The following is a 16,668-nucleotide window of genomic DNA, read 5'->3' as shown; positions in this document are numbered from 1 at the left end:
TGTCCTTTATCAATCATTATATGACATTTTAATTAAGAATTAAAAAAAAATCATCTGTCCACTTTCCACTGCTCTTTTATTTTAATTTGCATTTCACATAATTTTATTTTACTGTGCTCCAACCCATTTCAGAGTGTGATATTTTCATTTAACACAGCTACTTTTTTCCAAATTGGAAAAAAGTAGCTTTATTTATATATTAAGCTTTTTTACACTGCAGTATTACATAAAGTATCATTTTCTACAATAATATGTAAATCATGTGACAGAAAACTATCATCATTAAATATCATCACTAGTATAAAACTATTTTTTCATATGAAAATGCAAAACAATTTGCAGATCCACCTTACGTAGAGATAATGGTTTTGTTTTGTTAAAAAGGTATACCAATATAATGACTAAAATTTACTAAATGAGCTTCATGTTTTATTAACTAGGACTTGAATGAAGTTATTGAGCCCATAATTCTTCAGGAAACTGCCAATAAGCCAGCTCATAGACCTGTAGAACAGCTGCCCCCTGCTGGCCATTACACAAATAAAATACAGATTAAATACATTTGGTCTAGCGGTATAGCTCACCGCACCACCACTGTGTCATAGCCGGCACAAACATAAATAAAACTGACAAATCCTTTTAATCTTTGTCTAAATGTTCCTTTCACTCTATGTTTGTCTGAAGCTCGTGCTGCTGGTGAAGTTTTGCTTGAAGTGAAAAACAAGAGCAGACTGAGTCAGGCGGATGGAGTTAGTGCTTTATTATCACCGTAAAGCCTTTTTTAATCATGACATGGGAACATCAATCACTGAAACATATTTACAGCTCAACATCAGCGATCCTGTCGTGTTTACTTCGTCTGTAAAGTGCAGCTCTGTCAACACGAGCCTTTCACTTGGTTACAGCAAAAACAAGAAAGCAACATCTCACCCCCACGTGTCCCAAAAAACTAAAATAAAAATAAAATCATCTTCAGTAACTGTTGATTTCGGCTTTTTAGAAACATCTCCACTACTTTAACCTCCCACAAACGGAGAGGTGTGTCTGTGGCCTCTTTCATCCCTACATGAAGAACATGAAACTTAAAACCCCCCACAAATAATCATCGTGAATCACTCTGGAAATGAAATGCAAGTTAATGAATAAATGTGCGATGAACATAAAAGGCCCCAAACAACGACCCACGTATGCATGCCTGGTAAATATTAAGACATTAGAAGAAACGGACTCAGCAGGCAATGTGAAAGAAGATGGAGTCTGTTTTTTATGACACACAGGTGGTTATTGGTTTTTCAACACTGTATCAGAGGAGCTTAAAGTCTAGTGTTTTTCTTTTATGAACACAGAAAGCCATGTTCTCCTTTCAGTTTGAGGGAACTTGAGGGAAATTTGTGCTTTTCTCCCTTTTATTTATTTATTTATTTATTTATTTTAACAGACCTCCAACTTTGCAAATGTCAGACCAGCAATTCACACCCGGAACAGCCCCGAGAGAGGAGAGAAAAGCATCTTTGGCTCACTGACGTGGCCTTAAATCTTCACGGTTAATTGGTACGAGAGCTCATTAACAAGTGTTACTGTCATGCAAACTCTGCTTTCATTTACATGGGCTCCGACCCTTACAGCACGCTAACACACACATACAAACACTGCATACGAACAGCTTGAAATGCTGGAATACTGGACTGATTATGGCATGATTATGGCTTCACTAATAAATACCCAAGAAAAAAAAAAATCTAAATTCAGAATTTTTCCAAGTCTTTTTTAAATAGAATTTTTTTTTCTGGTTTAAATCAAATTTTCATATTTATGTTCATACTGGTTGTGTTTTTGCTGTAAAATCTGTACAAAAGTACACTCCAATATTTAACACGAGCAAATACGAGGCTCCTGCATGTTAAGATTCAAATGGGCATCCTCCAAAGATGAAGTCTTTTTAGTGCACAAAACAAATTTATTCATGCTGTTGAGGACTGTGGGCACTTCCTCTATCTTAAGCAGATACCTTTAGTAACCAGTACGATGAGTTCATGTGGCCGTGTTAACGTCATCACGAGTCACCATGTAAACTTAGCTCCCAGCTGACTTCCTCACACTCAGCTGATTTTTTTTTTAAGTTAAAATAACTTCTTCATATTTAATGAAGCCATGAAAATTTTTACCTTCGTTCTACAGACCCTTACAGAATCTTACAGACTCTTTAAGTAAACTGAAATTTGTGGCTTCTTTAATTAGTCCAAGACCAAGACTTGAAAATAAAAATAAAGGTGGATTTTTCCTTTAATATTGGCACCTGAAAGTCGATGAAGTGGACCTTAGATCCATCTGGAGCTCAGCTTTGAACCAAAAGGAACAAAAGTTAAGTTGTATTCATGATAAGTAAAACGACAGGTGTAATTTAAGTGGTCTAAATTTTCTCAGCAGGTAACAATCACAACATAGGTCTCTAATGTCAGGGAGTCAAATCCAAAGGTGTCTGAATACAAAAACTAAAAAAGCAAAACAAATCAAACAAAACCCACCATCCTTCAAACTTTCAACCATCAAATATAAGCACAAAGTGAGTGCAGGTAGTTGAACGTATGCTGACTTTTTATCTTTAAAGGCAGTGGTCAAGTCAAACGTACACGTTTTTCTTCTATCCTGTAGTGCCATTTATCAAATAGATCATTTTGGTGTATAATCCGTCATTTCTTGACTATAATGTAACTAATGTGAACTCACTTTGTGGTGCTCAAAGCAGCAATCTTCACTGTCAGCGAGCAAAGACCAAATCATGCAAAGACAAGAAAGTCTGAAAACTTACAGGATGAATTTTTCCCTTTGAACCTTTCATTCAGCTGCTGCTTTCAGGTACTATCAGTAAAAGCTCAAGCACACTTAAGGCCAAATATTTTTCATTTTTGCATTTGGTCTATACCAGGGGTGTCAAACATATAATCTAAGGGGCTGAATCGGCCCACTGGATGGCTTACGAAATTTGAATTTTTAATCGGGAGGTTTTGAGTTCCGCATCTCTAAAGTTAATCTATTATAATTATTATCTATTATCTGCTATTCAAACTTTCTGTTTCCAAAGTGCAGCCAATCAGAAGAAAGCTGGCTTTTGTTAATGGTTTCTGAAAGAGTGAGGCAGGCCCTGTCAGTGGAGGATTAAACCACTGTAGGAGGAATATGCAAGGTAACTAAGTAAGATTAAAGTGATATTTGTGGGAAAAATACACCAAAAAACCCCAAAACAGACCAAAACTGACCATTATTCTCATTAAAGTGTAGCTTTGAATATATCTATAGGTGAGGCATGCCAGAAAAAGAAACCAATAGCTACAGTGAAACGCTTAATCCAGGTCCAGCATAAGAGAAATAAAGATGATTCTGAACCGTGAATCACAACTCAAGTCCAAGATTAAAAACATGGAGCTGCAGTGGACTGTAAGATGTCCCTTTAGTGGGTTGATTTAAACTTTACTTAACAGTTATATTAACATTACTGTCAATTGATTAGCATTAAGGGTCTAACTGTTGTTTACATATGTCTGTTTCCATAAAAAGAAAAATATACTTAACGTTATAAAGAATATACGTTTTCCACCCCTGGTCTAAACAGTGTCTGAACAATCGAGCCACATTTTTCTGCAGCTAAATAACATCTAACAATATTAATAAATTGAACACGGTGTTGGAAAAACAGCTGGTTAGCAGTTACTAAAAATTAATTTTCTATTTATCAATTAATTGACTAATCAGTGAAGACCTACTGTGATGTGCTGAAATGAAGCCAGTGGAAGGAAGGAAGGAAGGAAGGAAGGAAGGAATCCTTAAATGACCTTTTCAAAATAAGACTCAGGCTCTCTTTCTATCTTCTGTTTGTGTTTCAGATCATCAGCTGACCTCTTTCTTTTTTTCTTTTCTTTTTTTTTAAATCAACAACACTGATGGAGAAAGTGGATGAGGTGTCCTGTTGCCCTCTGGGACCTTCATCACGGGTAAAAAAACCATCACTTCCTCTCAAAGTGCACTCATGCAAGAGCCGGTACCGACAGACCCAGGTTCAATATTCTTCTCACATTTTGTTTTACGTCTTCCATATTTTTGTTAGCTCTTCTTATAAAATAAACATAAAAACAGAAACTTAGAGGTTAATCTATATTCATGTCTCTTCTTGAAAGTGGAGCCGGTATAAAAGCAGCATTTTTTTTTCCTTTGTTTGTTTTTGTTTTTTTAAACACAGAATAAAACACGAGTCCTGGATGAGGCGTTTCCTCACCTACTTCCCTCCCTTTTACAGTGAGGGTGCGTTAGATATATCCTCCATTTTAGAGTGACAGGCCTCCATCACAAGCTTCAGAGTCCTGCACAGAGGAAGCACATGTTTTTCAGTTCCAGGCAGTCCGGGCGGGCGGATAGGTGGGCGAGTGGTGTTCCCCTCCTCTGATTCCTGAGCTGTGGTCTCGATTTTACCAGCTGGGACTCGCCTGGGAGGTAAAACATGCATCCTCTGAGTGTCGTTAAGCTTCAGACTCACCCTTCTTCTTCCCCTCCTCTCCAGCGTCACTGTCCTCTGACTGGCTGTTGCTAAGCACTAGGAACTGTCCGTCAGAGCCAGGCGGGTTGGCCGGGCGACTTGATGCAGCGATCAAGCGGCTCTGCTCCTCCAGATCCTGAAAGTCAGTCAAGAGAAGAAGAGTGAACTTTTTCTTGCGCGTGGTGTTGTTTTCAGCATTTGGTGGCAGATGGAGCTTTTAATGGGGCGAGTGTAAGACCTGGACTAAGAATGTGTGGAAAAAGACTTGAAAGACCTTCAAAAAAAGCACAGTGAACTATAAAGATGACATCTGACAACCGCCACAGTACCCTTAATGACAAATTTATGTGGTTTGACGACCAATACAAAAGAACCACTTGAAGGGTAACACCGAGGGGTAAAGAGTTAAAATTGGCTCCATGGATGCAAACTACAAAAGAAAAAAAATGGTGGCTGAGATTTTTGCACAGCAGTGTAAAACATAATGTTTTCATTCATTTAAGTCAGACAAAGCAAAAATGTCTTTAAGTGATGAACCCCAAAGTCCAACAAACTCACAGACTATTCAATTAAAGTGGTGATGATGGGGTCATAGGCCATGTTTACATTGTATTACAGACTAAAAACACCCCCTGGCTGCTCGGCATACTCTGCACATTCGTTATAACACGGGAATAGTGCAAGGTTTGTGTTGAAAGGTAAAAAAAATCACCTTCTCGATCTGTCTTTGCTTGCTCAGTTCCTCCTTCTGTTTCTCTTTGGCCTTATCCTCCTCCTTTTTCTTCTCCACCGCTTTACGGTCCTGCATCACAAGAGCAACAATAAGAAAACAAGCGTAAACATCCACAGCAACACATGAATGACCCCCGGTTACAGTCTTTACCATCTCCGAGTGCAAGGCGATCTGCTTGGCCAGACCGATGCTGTCACAGATCTGAAAAGCATGAAGAAGACAGACGATCAGACAGTAAGAAGGATGTGTTACACCGCCAGCCAAACAGATAAACGGACACACAACCTTCTCTCCATCGTTGTTGGATTCAAAGATGTAGCACATGGCTCGGCTGTCGCTCCGCCCGCTTGCCGACTGCAGAACAAAACCAAACAGCCTCTTGTTGTCCTGATGGGACAAACACTGCACCACAGTGGAGAGAGGGAACTGCAGCGAGACACAGCAGGATGCCAGTTAGCAAAGACAAAAGTGACACAACTCAAATCTTAGAAACAAGACAAAACTGGAGAAACTGCGGTCACCGTACCCTGAGTCGCGTCACTTGTGTCTGAGGATCAATTAGCCTGAAAAATAAAAGACCTATTTTAATATAAGAGGATAATTGCAATTTTTTTCAAGCTGGCATTTTATTTTATCTTTTCTTGAATGTGGTTCCCGTGGCTCATGCTTGCTTTGCAAAAAGAAGTTAGTCACACAACAAACATCGGCTTCATCCAACACGCTCATAATGATCACTGCAGTTCCTACTTGAGGCAGTCGCAGGTGACCAGCAGGTGGGACTCGGTCATCCTGAAGATGTTGTGGATGGCTCTGGCAGCCAGGATCTGCCTCATGGTCTCAGAGATGACATCCACTGACTCGGCAGTCTTCACCTCCATGGAGCCCAGGAAGCGAATGATAAAGAGCTGGTGGAGGATCGAGTCTACGCAGCACAAAAACCAGAAAAAACAAAACATACTTCATGTATGGCTGTGGTTCCACTCGAGTTGTGTAAAAGCTGATTCTTTGGTGGTTTAAATGTACTTTTTTAATAATTAAATCACTTTAAATTATTTTAAACTGGTTGTAATTATGGATAATAATGGAAATAATAAAACCCATTATAATCTAAATAAATACGCAGTTTAAACCTTTTTTCTACATGAGTTATTATCCAGAATCCCAGTTATAACATTAACATGACCTCTGCATAGTCATAAATGTCATTTAGAAGATAAAGACGTACGTAAATAAATAAATAAACATTGATAAAATAGTCGAGACAGACAGACACGAGTACCTTCACTGTCTTCTGCTGTGCTCTCTCCTGACTCCCCAAATGGATTACTTCTCCTGCAGAGAAGCACATAAACACACAAAACAGTCATATTTTCATAGCTTCAGATATATCTGTCTTCACATTATTAGTTTAGTTAGCTTGCTTTTTGTTCTGTCATTGCATGCTTCACAGACCATGTAAACAGTAGATATAGGCAGAGCTGCTTGAACTCTAATGTTCACAAGCACTGTCTGCAGCACATGCAGCACAGAACCTTCAAATCTGAGCAGATGGTGCTGCGCAGTCAGGCGGTATCGCCTCGTTATGATGCCGGCTAGTTTGTGAAACACATGCTGGAAATTTAAACAGTGATTCATCATTTTCCCTGACAGACACGTACCTGCTGGACTGCGGTGCTGTTTTGCTTTGTCCTGAGTTCTCCTCACTGACGGGGGAAATTATGTCAAACTGGATGGGTGTTTCTGGGGCAACCAGTGCATCCAGTGAGAGCACAGAAAGAGCGGGCGATGGCTCGGAGCCCACAGAGCTGATGCTGCTCGCTCGACCCGTTCGCCCCTTACTGGATGGGAGACAAAGAGAGAGAGAGCGAGAGAGGGAGAGAAAGAGGATGATGACAGGGCTCCATAATGAAATCTGGACCACCTGCGGCCCTACTTCAATAAATAATGGAAGCCGACAGCAGGTTGTGAGGGTGTTGGTAATCATTACTCTCACCTAAACCTAATTTTGAAAAAATCGGAACCCCCAAACAGAGAGGACAGGTAGAAATACCCAGTCTAAAACTCAAACTAGTTTGACAACCCACTCACCCACACACACTCCTACCTGGTTGGTCTCATGCTCTCGTGTCTCTGCTGAAAGGACGGTGATGGTGTCACGGCTTCAAGAGCGGATTGGTTCACTCTGGCTGCAAGCTCCTGCCAACAAGAAGTAACTAGGAATTACTGAGATCATCTGGTTTCTAATAGAGAGGTTTTTGCTTCTGTACGTGCCAAGCTGCTGTGATTTATTACTGAAGCCTGCTTGAAGTCTAGAAATTGTGCACTGGCGTACTGTCGCACAATTACAAAAACCTTGTGGGAAGACAGATATTAGATCAGATCTTCATTACCAGTACCTTGTGCCAAATAGTCAAATCAAAGTAGTTTCCTCAGAAAATCTATAATTTCCCATGCAAAGAGTTTAAGGTCTTCTGCACCATCTCACAATATTGATGCTGATATTTTACAACACATACTTCCCTGGCTAGACTACAACTAAAATAGCTGCCAAAGGTATACAACAGTGAACGGTAAGCAACATGAAGGTCGATAGAAGAAGGAAGCAGACACAAACCTCTGCATTTTCACTCAGGTAGATCCTCCTTGAGATGTTGTTGATGGTGGAGATCCACTAGTGGAGAGAGACAACATCAGAAAACAGCAGCAAACTCAAAGGAGGCTTCATAAAGTTAGAGTATTTTACCTCCTCGCATTCCTTCCTGCTCTCCGCCTGCAGCGTCACCACTCTGACATAATAAAGAGAAGAAAATGATTTTTATTTTGACCTAAGAATTACAAAAAAAGGGGCGGGGCGGAGCACATATGAGAAGAGAACTATAAAAAAGGACCTCTCACTTTTTCCCATCAAAGGAAGTGACCTGAAAGCAGAATCGGCGGTCATCACAGTCAACTGCCATGACGGAGGAGTTGTCAAGGTCTGTGACCAGCCCGCCCGCCACCTCTCCCCGGCCCTGTTGCATCAGGTTTCCACCCTGTGTAAAGAAGTACTGTCGCTCCCAGGATGATGACACTAGCCCAGTCTTACTGTGAGACAGCAAAGACACAAAAAGGATTTCACAGTGTTTACAGTCAGGGATCAAACCACCAACCTTCCAATTAGCAGATGACCCCCTCTACCTCCTGAGCTACAGTCACCCCAATAAGAGATGCACAATGTAAAAACTGTTCTGGGTCTGTGGGTGAAACAGGATTAAAGCTCACTAAGAAATAAAACACTGAAGTCGTCCTGTGGCTTACTTCCGGATGTACAGGTAGCCCTGCTTCCTGGTCAGGTTGCGACTCACAGGTGAGTGGGCGGGGTCGGGGTCACATGGTGCATAAAGGGCGTCACAAGCCCTCTCCATCTCCTGGATGGTCTGTTGCATCTGCCCCACCTCCTCCTCCATTTCCCGGCGTACACTATACATACATTCACATGTTCATTGTCACTCATTGCTAAAATCTTCCTGTCTCCACAATTAATTAACAGTTTGGGGATGAAGGAGTTCTTACTTCTGGACACTGGTTCCTATAGTTCCCAGGAACTCTTCCCACTGCTGGGTGAGATTTTCTGACCCCAGCTTAAAGAAACTGATCTGAGGAGAACAAAAACAGGTTGGTCACTTCAGAGCTGACTTCAAATAAATGTGATTTCACACTGTTTTGGTATTAAATCTCCTTTGCAGAAACTCTGTCTCCCCCTTCTGGCAGTAAAGGCAAACCATGTTTGTTCTTGCCCTCATTCACTGGCTGTGGATGACATCAGTTTTCAGAATTCCTAACTGAGTGAAGTTACCTGGAAGTGTGTGTGTGGTCGTCACAATAAGAGCTCACTCCTTAGTGCTTCCTTTGTTACCTCCTTTAGCAAAGGATACACTGAACCATTCTTCGTGAAAGTTAAGGAAACAAAATGAGTACCTATACCACACGTAAAATGCACTTTCTTTTAGTCCATATTTGGGGCATTTTAGTTTAAGACCCACATCAACAACATCCACCATCAGATTAAAAAGTCTGACTCTAAGAGCACCACAATCTTTTCCTTTTCTTTAAATTTTCCTTCATATCCTTCTCTGAGCTCACAGCGTTTTCCATCGAGTTTCTTTCTTGTTATAAACTATTCTTGGATGCTTCCCACGTGTCTTAGACTACTTGACCTTTGTTGCTACAGGTCCTCCCCTATTCAAGCCTGATTACAATGTGTCACCACTAATGCGCATGTGTGTGTGAATATCACCTGACATGAAACTGTGTGCCTGCACTGATAGTGCAAAAACTTCAATGAAATCAAACTTCATTTCTTCACATAAAAGTTCAGCAGTCAGGCTTAAAATGTCTGTCAGAATTGTTTTGCAGGATTACCAAAGAATTTCAAAGCTGTTTCCAAAATTCCCAGAATCAAGCAGGGGGATTAACATTTTGCCAAGTTAAAGATTTGATGTGTATTTCACACTGTTCTGGCTTTTCGTGGGGGAAAAGAATTTCGGACCTGAGTCAGATATGGAATCCAGTTAACGTTTGGTTAAGACCTAATGTTGGATTTTTGAGGTGCACTAGTCCCATCTCTCTCTCATCACCCCCAACTGGTTGCAGCAGATGGCTGCCCCTTCCTGAGCCTGATTTTCCTGAAGTTTATATATGTGAACTGAATTACTCTGCAGTAAAGGCGTGCACACCTGTGCCTGCATGTATCCCAGCAGTGGCTCCAGCAGAGCTGTCTTCTTCTTGTACTGCAGAGTGTTCAGTGAGCAGAAGTAGTGCATCATTGTCTGGTGTTGTTTCTTGCGGGAGGTGTAGACATCCTCCACCACCTCCGCCCGTAACTGCAACACACGAGACTCTTATTTCAGTAAAAAGCCAGATAACATTATCCACTCGCATAATATCATTTGGTCTTGATAATCATCTAGGAAGCTGCTGCTTTGAGGAATGTGAAACTTGATGAGAGACTTTTTAAAACAACCCAACCCCATCTATCATTGCAGCTGCATTTCCACACAGTCATCACTTCCTGTAACTTTAATTAAAAAAATACTACTGAGGAGTTTTTGCTGTTATTTTTTTAAATATAGCAGATTCTGTAAAATTATTTTTATAGAAACCAAAATAGAGACCAAAAATGACAGATTTGCTGGTATGACCAAAAATTACTAATTTAATGAATAAACTTCAGTGATTTGGAAGTTTGAGGGAAAACAGAGGAAGCATTTAGGTCTTTCAGTTCCAAGTTCATACTAATATGTCTTTTTGACAAAGCACAATGAGTGTGCTGAACATGCAAAATATGAAAATTATCCACAGACTCCTGCAGCTGTATTTAAATCATAAAAGCAGCTTCTTCTTATCAGCTCAGCCAACCAATCTAAACAAAGCTGCTAAGCTTCTATCCATCTAACTGTGGATGTTTTTACAGTTAAATAGAAAACTTTCCAGACTATGATTTACCATTTACGGACATGTAAAATAAAACCATTACCACGAAAGTCAATGTATAGTTTGAGGTATGAAGTCATGAATGGTAAACCTAAAAGCTGTTACCTTGTCGTTCTCCCTCCTTTTGGATAAGCGACTGTATCTGTTAATCGCCACGTCATGATCTGCACACAGAGACACAGAAAAGATTTTTAATAGTAAAATATATCTTGCCCTCTTAATAGTTAGAAAACTTGAAACTGCCTGAAATGCACACTAAAAATACCTAAACAAACTAAATTTCACAATTGCAAGTAATTTAGCTTCTATTTCTACCATTTCAATAATTTTTCTTTTATATATGGGCCTAAAATTTAAGATCTAAAGTTAAGTATTTACTAGATCACAAAAGATTTAAATGAAAGCTGAGATGAAAGCACTGTGATATACAGAGTTCAACTTTTTTCCCCTCCAGAGGGCCATGCTGCCAAGATCAAATGGAAACATGGTTAAAGGTTAAATGAAAGTACTAAATGTTAAATGAACATTTATATAAGTCTTGTTAACTGTATGATATGAACTGCTGCATTGCCTGAATTAAACAGCAGTAAAGTCTCACTACAGTGACTGCCCAAGAATTATACTGCCTCTTACGCTAATTTTCAAACACCGCGGGTCAGAAACAGATGGCTTTATATTGCACATGTGTGATTTATCTAGACATAAAGTATATGTAGTATAAAAGTACTGAACCACACCTCTAAATGTTTGAATTCAGGAATTTTCTGTCCAATTTCCACAGATGTATAAAATCAAACTGTCTTTATAAACATTCGTGAAAGAATGGGTCATTCTAAAGAGCTCACTGCATTTGAGCATAGCAGTTTAATAGGAGCCATCTTGGCAACAAGTCAATTTATGAAATTTCTTCCGTCCTAGATATGCTATTATCAGCTGTAAGTGGTATTATTACAAACAGGAAGTGTTTAAACCACAGCAAATTCGTCACAATGTGGCAGACCACATAAAGTTACAGAGCGAGGTCGGCATGTGCTAAAAGGTAGAGCACGTAAAAGTCCCCATCACTCTGCAGAGATCCCAAACGTCTTTGTTATTAATATCAGCACAAAAACTGCCAGAGGCTTCATGGGAAGGGCTTTCATGACTGGAGGTGCAATGCAAGCGTAATGTGTAGGCAATAAAGTGCACTGACTGTAGTTTATGAGGTACAGCTTACCATCACTGGCTATTTGGAAGACTTCTTTAAGAGTAAGGATCTCTGGAGAGACAAAAAAAACTCACATTAGAGAGCAAAGTGCATCTGTTTATGTAGCAAGAGCTGCTGCTTCAGATTAATTCTACTACCATAAATATTAAATATTAATATTGAAAGTAAACAACTAACATAGCAATGCAGAAAATAATTTACATTATGTGTCACTGTTGATGGCAAACTAGTAAACTGAAAATTGTCATTATACATTATTAACGTCTCTAAAACAGTTTCAAAACTGGGTGAAAGAGCTTAAAGTGTTTTCTACCCTTCAGGTCTCGCTCTTTAAACTGAGTGATGGGGAACATCATGGCATCAGCAAGTTGTGTGGACAAGACAGCATGACAGGAGCTGAGCTAGAAAGAGGAAGAGAAGGAGGAAGTTAAAATCCTAACCATGAATCAGATGAACAAACACAAATATAACACAAGTTTTTCTTATTCTTTTTATTTTGCACCAAATTTGCCTGTTTGGGACATCAAAACATGCAAACCTAACTCACTTCATCTATGACTTTTGCAAACTGTTGCAGAGTAGAACTCATCACCTCATCATCACCCCCGAGAGGAAAACGCTGCAAACAACAGCAACAATAAGGAAACATTACACAGCTGAGATTAACACATAGATTTCTGGATGTTATTAAAACCGCTAATATTTTCTATTATGGTAAAGAAAAAATCTGAATAATGCTGATCCAAAGCTGTTTCTAGAAGACAGGAATGGCCAGACTAAATTTCACAGAGGTGTGGTAAAGGCAGATGTGTGTGAAGTAACAAATAAGAGGCTCGTTGTTACAGTATTACGGTTAGGGTGATAAGTATAATGGATGGTATTACAAGGCTGACATTTAGTATTTTATTGCCCTTTTTTAAGGGTCTATTGGTATAACGAAGATAGGCTGTTATAACAGCAAGGCCTGTGGCTTGTGTGATAAGACTGGGAAGCCACACCAAGCAGTGCCAAAACCTGCAGTTCTCCCAATTGACCACTTAAAGCTGGCTCCAAAAATGTTTTTCAGAACAGTGACTTCCAAAAAAGCAGAGCATTCTTAGGGAAATGGGGGTAGCTTAAAAGAAATCTCACAAGTGAAACTATGGCAGAATTAAGAAAACTTTTAGAAAACTCAACTCAACTCAAGAGACGAGATTCTGAGACCGCCCAAGTGGAAGCCTTTCGCCACTTGCCTACAACCTAGAAATTCTGTCCATAAAAATTATGAAAAGAATCAGTGACAAAGGGTAGCCCTGGCAGAGTCCAACGCCCACCAGGAATGAGTCTGACTTATTGCTGGCTATGCGGACCAAGCTCTTGCAACGGTTGTATAAGGATCGAATGGCCTGTAGCAGTGGGCCAGACAGCTTCTGGAGTATTTTGAATTGCATGAATCCTCCTTAATTTCCAAAAATCAGTCAAATAGTGAGGCACCGCTGGGAACTAAAAACAGTCCAAATTCTTTCAACTCCCAAACGATTCTCCAGAGAAGTGACTCCAATTAGGGCTGTGCAATATGACCAAAATCTCATATCCCGAAATAAGAATTCTATCGTCCCGATAACGATATAAATCACAAAAATGTAACATTTTCTGTAAATTCTGTGAATCTCGGGCAGCTCGTCTTGCGGGAAGTGTTTCCAGCTGCGCATCATGTAGCTGGAGTCGAGTGTTTTAACCGATGCATGAAACGATACATTTTTAGACATAAGTTGTAAAGGCCGACGTTTTCTTTGTGAGTATTTATTACACGGCGTGCTGCGGGGAAAAGCCTGTTCTGACGTTTGAGTCTAAGGTTTATTTTTTAGCACCTGGTGGCTCTTTTTTACTTCTCATCCGTAAATAATCTGCTCTTTCACGTGATTCAGTTTATTTTGAAAAGTCTCAACAGGATCTTGAGCTTTATTGTGAAAGGTTTATGTGGAACATAAACAAGCGGACACGCGATGCTGTTACCGTCGTTGTTGCTAACGACAACGCATAAAAACAGGCGCTTGTCCGTCCGTAGTGTGGTTATATTAAATATAAGAGAAAGAGAGAACTTTAAGAAATTAATATAGCCACTACAGTGACCATCAAAACAATGAAAAAATATTGCCTTAAACAGTTTATTTTGTGACACCACGAAATGAAACGATAGACGTTTTTTTATCGTCATCCGATGTATATCGTTATATCGAACAGCCCTAACTCCAATTATTGTCTAATGCTGATTTTTATCCTTACTACCAGTTGTCTTCTATGCTTTGTATGGTGAGTTTGGGTTTTAAAAAGGCGCTCACAAATAAAATGTATTATTATAAAACAGGATTGATGAAGTTTAGCCAAGTTAGAAGTTAATAGTGAGGTATCTCAGCCAAGTCAAACTTCCCCCAAGGGAATGTGTGAAACAATCCATGCACAACACAAAGTTAGTCATTTATATATTGCCGGCTGGCTATGAAAAAATCCTGATCCTAAGCTTAATGTCCACAGAGAGATCTCAGTTGGTTCAAGGGTGATTCATTTGTGAAGCTTTCAGATATTTAGTGTCCAGCACTTCTTTGTAATAATAATAAAAATAATAAAATAATCTAGTGTTTGAGTGTGTACACTTGTGCTGTGGTTGGGACAAATATGGCATTTCCTACCTGTTTGTCATATTCTTTCAGCAGTCTGGAGGTCAGGTGTGTTGCAGCACTCAGCTCATTCTGGAAGACAAATCCACAGCACTAAGAGCTGGACACACACTATCCAAACAGCAGCACATTATTGATTTTGTGTTTTTGTGAGTGAGTGTATGTGTGTGTACCTGTGCATCATAAATCCTCTGCATGGCCTGATACAGTTGTGTGCAGTAGTTGGAGATGGCTGCAGTGTCCTCCTCAAAAACTCCCAGCAGAGACCGTGTCTGCAAACAAAAACCATCAAAAACAAACAAACAAACATCATGCAGCTGATTTAACTACATGATCCGTTTGTGAAACCATACTCAGCTTACTTGCCCCCAGAAAATTTCCTATGCGAGTGCCAAAAACTTCACCCGCATACATTTCTACATTTCTGCAAATCAAACACCTACTGCTGCTCTCAAGGTGTGTCTTAACATCCTGCTGGTCCCTGTCTTTTTCAAGGCATTACTCACTGTGAGAAATAAATCACACTCTCAGGCTGTTTTCCTGAAAGCTGAATGGTTGCAACCTGTTGTGTGATTATCCTGAATGTATTTCACCTTGCTGTAAATCAGATTTTACTGCTGCGGTAACCTGGTTTCTCTCCAGCTCCCACTGTTAAATTACAAATATAACAGAGCTGACGCCTAATGTACACCGAGAGAGTTAATAAGAGACTGGAGTGGATGAAGCATAAATCATTAGTTATATAGACTAAAAGATTTTGCAAAGACTCCAGAGTCATACCAGCTTGAAAAGTTCCCACCCGACCCTGATAGAGTCAGCTGATTTTTTTCTACTCTATAACTTTAACATATCTAATAAGGTCATGCAAAACTTTATCTTCGTATTATGAATATGTCTGAGTTTCAGTCCATCAGAGTACAGGCATTTGTCAAAATTAGTTTCCCTTATTTTAATGCTCTTATAATTTCTTAGAAACATGAGATAGCCACATTACATTTTCAGGGTTGAAAAAACGGTTATGCAAATTCTTTTCGCTCTTGCAAATGATTTTTGTGCTTGAGAGCAGCAAGAATGTCCCTGTGCTTTGAGAGCTGATACCCAGATTATTCTGACAGTTAACGTAAGTAAATCCTGGGTATGTGCAGCTTCAAACCAAGTAAGTTTATACACTTTGACCACACCTCAATCCGTGATGTCACAGCAGGTGTTATTCCTAAAATTTTCAGGAAACAACATCACTGCTCGAGTTGTTTTTCTGTCCATCTGCAGCAGTGCGGTTGAAGCTTTGGGCACGGTGTGACACCAACAGAAATACAACACTGGTGTTTGACCAGATAACCATTACTGGGGAAGAGGGAGGAATGATTAGCTTAGTGGCTACGGAAGTTGCAGGTTAACCGTTAATTTATGTGCAAACCAGCACTAACTCTGACATTTTAGGATCTGGCAGCTTGGCGAAAGCTTCCATCACCTGATCCATAAAGCAGTCAGTTTATGATCCCACTGCATAGCTGAAGTATCCCGCTTGAGAAGCTGTGGTTAGCTGTGCCGTTAGCGATTAGCACCATTCCGATGGATGTTGGCAAACAGTCTACAAAGACAGTTAGCCTAGCTATAGACGTGGCTAGAATTAGCTTTTAGCTGAAGCCCTCGGGGAGTAGAGCTGTTACCTGCGGGCTGTCCTCCAGCGTCTCCTCTATCGGTAGCTTCTCTATCCCGGGCATAGCTGCTGCAGGCGTGTTGATAATCTCTGAGAAACGCAAGACAAACACACAACAAATCGGTCCGACAACTCCCACTCAGGATTTCTGGGCTACACGGATTCACAACACCCCAAAACAGCTCCTCCCGGTTCCACATGCCACGCCCTCTACGGGGTTTTGGATTGGATAGAAGAAAATGAAGCCAATGTGATTGGCTTATTTTTTAAAGGAATATTCGCCATTTTGGCTCTAACCATCAGTTCAGTGATACAGGGATAGCGCGTACACGTTAGAGCCGTAATGGCAACTACTTCGGCGAGTTTCCTGTTGAAATATTTTTTAATCTTATTCAGAAATTTACTGACGCC

The 16,668-nt window shown here is 40.1% G+C and overlaps 1 protein-coding gene across 2 annotated transcripts; it reads right to left on the bottom strand.

The window, feature by feature from the left end:
* Positions 1-743: 743 nt before the first annotated feature.
* Positions 744-16,479, bottom strand: appl1 (adaptor protein, phosphotyrosine interaction, PH domain and leucine zipper containing 1). 2 transcript variants are annotated; one of them, XM_086292964.1, is made up of 23 exons: positions 16,268-16,479; positions 14,771-14,869; positions 14,610-14,669; positions 12,488-12,559; positions 12,254-12,341; positions 11,950-11,991; positions 10,839-10,897; positions 9,977-10,123; positions 8,814-8,896; positions 8,559-8,720; positions 8,157-8,345; positions 8,005-8,047; positions 7,876-7,932; positions 7,366-7,457; positions 6,920-7,099; positions 6,541-6,593; positions 6,009-6,183; positions 5,788-5,824; positions 5,547-5,687; positions 5,412-5,462; positions 5,241-5,330; positions 4,529-4,664; positions 744-4,355 (listed from the first exon to the last, which is right to left on the bottom strand). In XM_086292964.1, the coding sequence occupies exons 1-23, from the start codon at positions 16,319-16,321 to the stop codon at positions 4,348-4,350; spliced, it is 2,118 nt and encodes a 705-aa protein (XP_086149090.1). In that variant the 5' UTR covers positions 16,322-16,479; the 3' UTR covers positions 744-4,347. The 2 variants fall into 2 exon arrangements, with proteins under 2 accessions (XP_086149090.1, XP_086149089.1); XM_086292963.1 differs by having other exon boundaries at positions 744-4,664; positions 16,268-16,478.
* Positions 16,480-16,668: the final 189 nt, after the last annotated feature.

This window comes from Aulonocara sp. 'chitande type north' Nkhata Bay, linkage group LG5 (assembly GCF_057382095.1).
Source record: "Aulonocara sp. 'chitande type north' Nkhata Bay isolate Kocher_YH1m ecotype deep benthic linkage group LG5, A_spYH_male_GT1.1, whole genome shotgun sequence".
In the NCBI taxonomy this organism is placed as follows: domain Eukaryota; kingdom Metazoa; phylum Chordata; class Actinopteri; order Cichliformes; family Cichlidae; genus Aulonocara; species Aulonocara sp. 'chitande type north' Nkhata Bay.
The sequence above is the reverse complement of the archived record's forward strand: the minus strand, read 5'-3'. Positions and strand labels throughout refer to the sequence as shown.

What these genes read in the sequence shown, in the direction of transcription:
- appl1 (XM_086292963.1), bottom strand. Translation starts at nt 16,321, where the DNA reads ATGCCCGGGATAGAGAAGCTACCGATAGAGGAGACGCTGGAGGACAGC. An exon ending in GAGAGCATGAGACCAACCAG is followed by an intron (nt 7,100 to 7,365) that starts GTAGGAGTGTGT and finishes TCTCCCATCCAG; the next exon opens with TAAGGGGCGAACGGGTCGAG. An exon ending in CACAGCAGAAGACAGTGAAG is followed by an intron (nt 6,184 to 6,540) that starts GTACTCGTGTCT and finishes TGTGCTGCGTAG; the next exon opens with ACTCGATCCTCCACCAGCTC.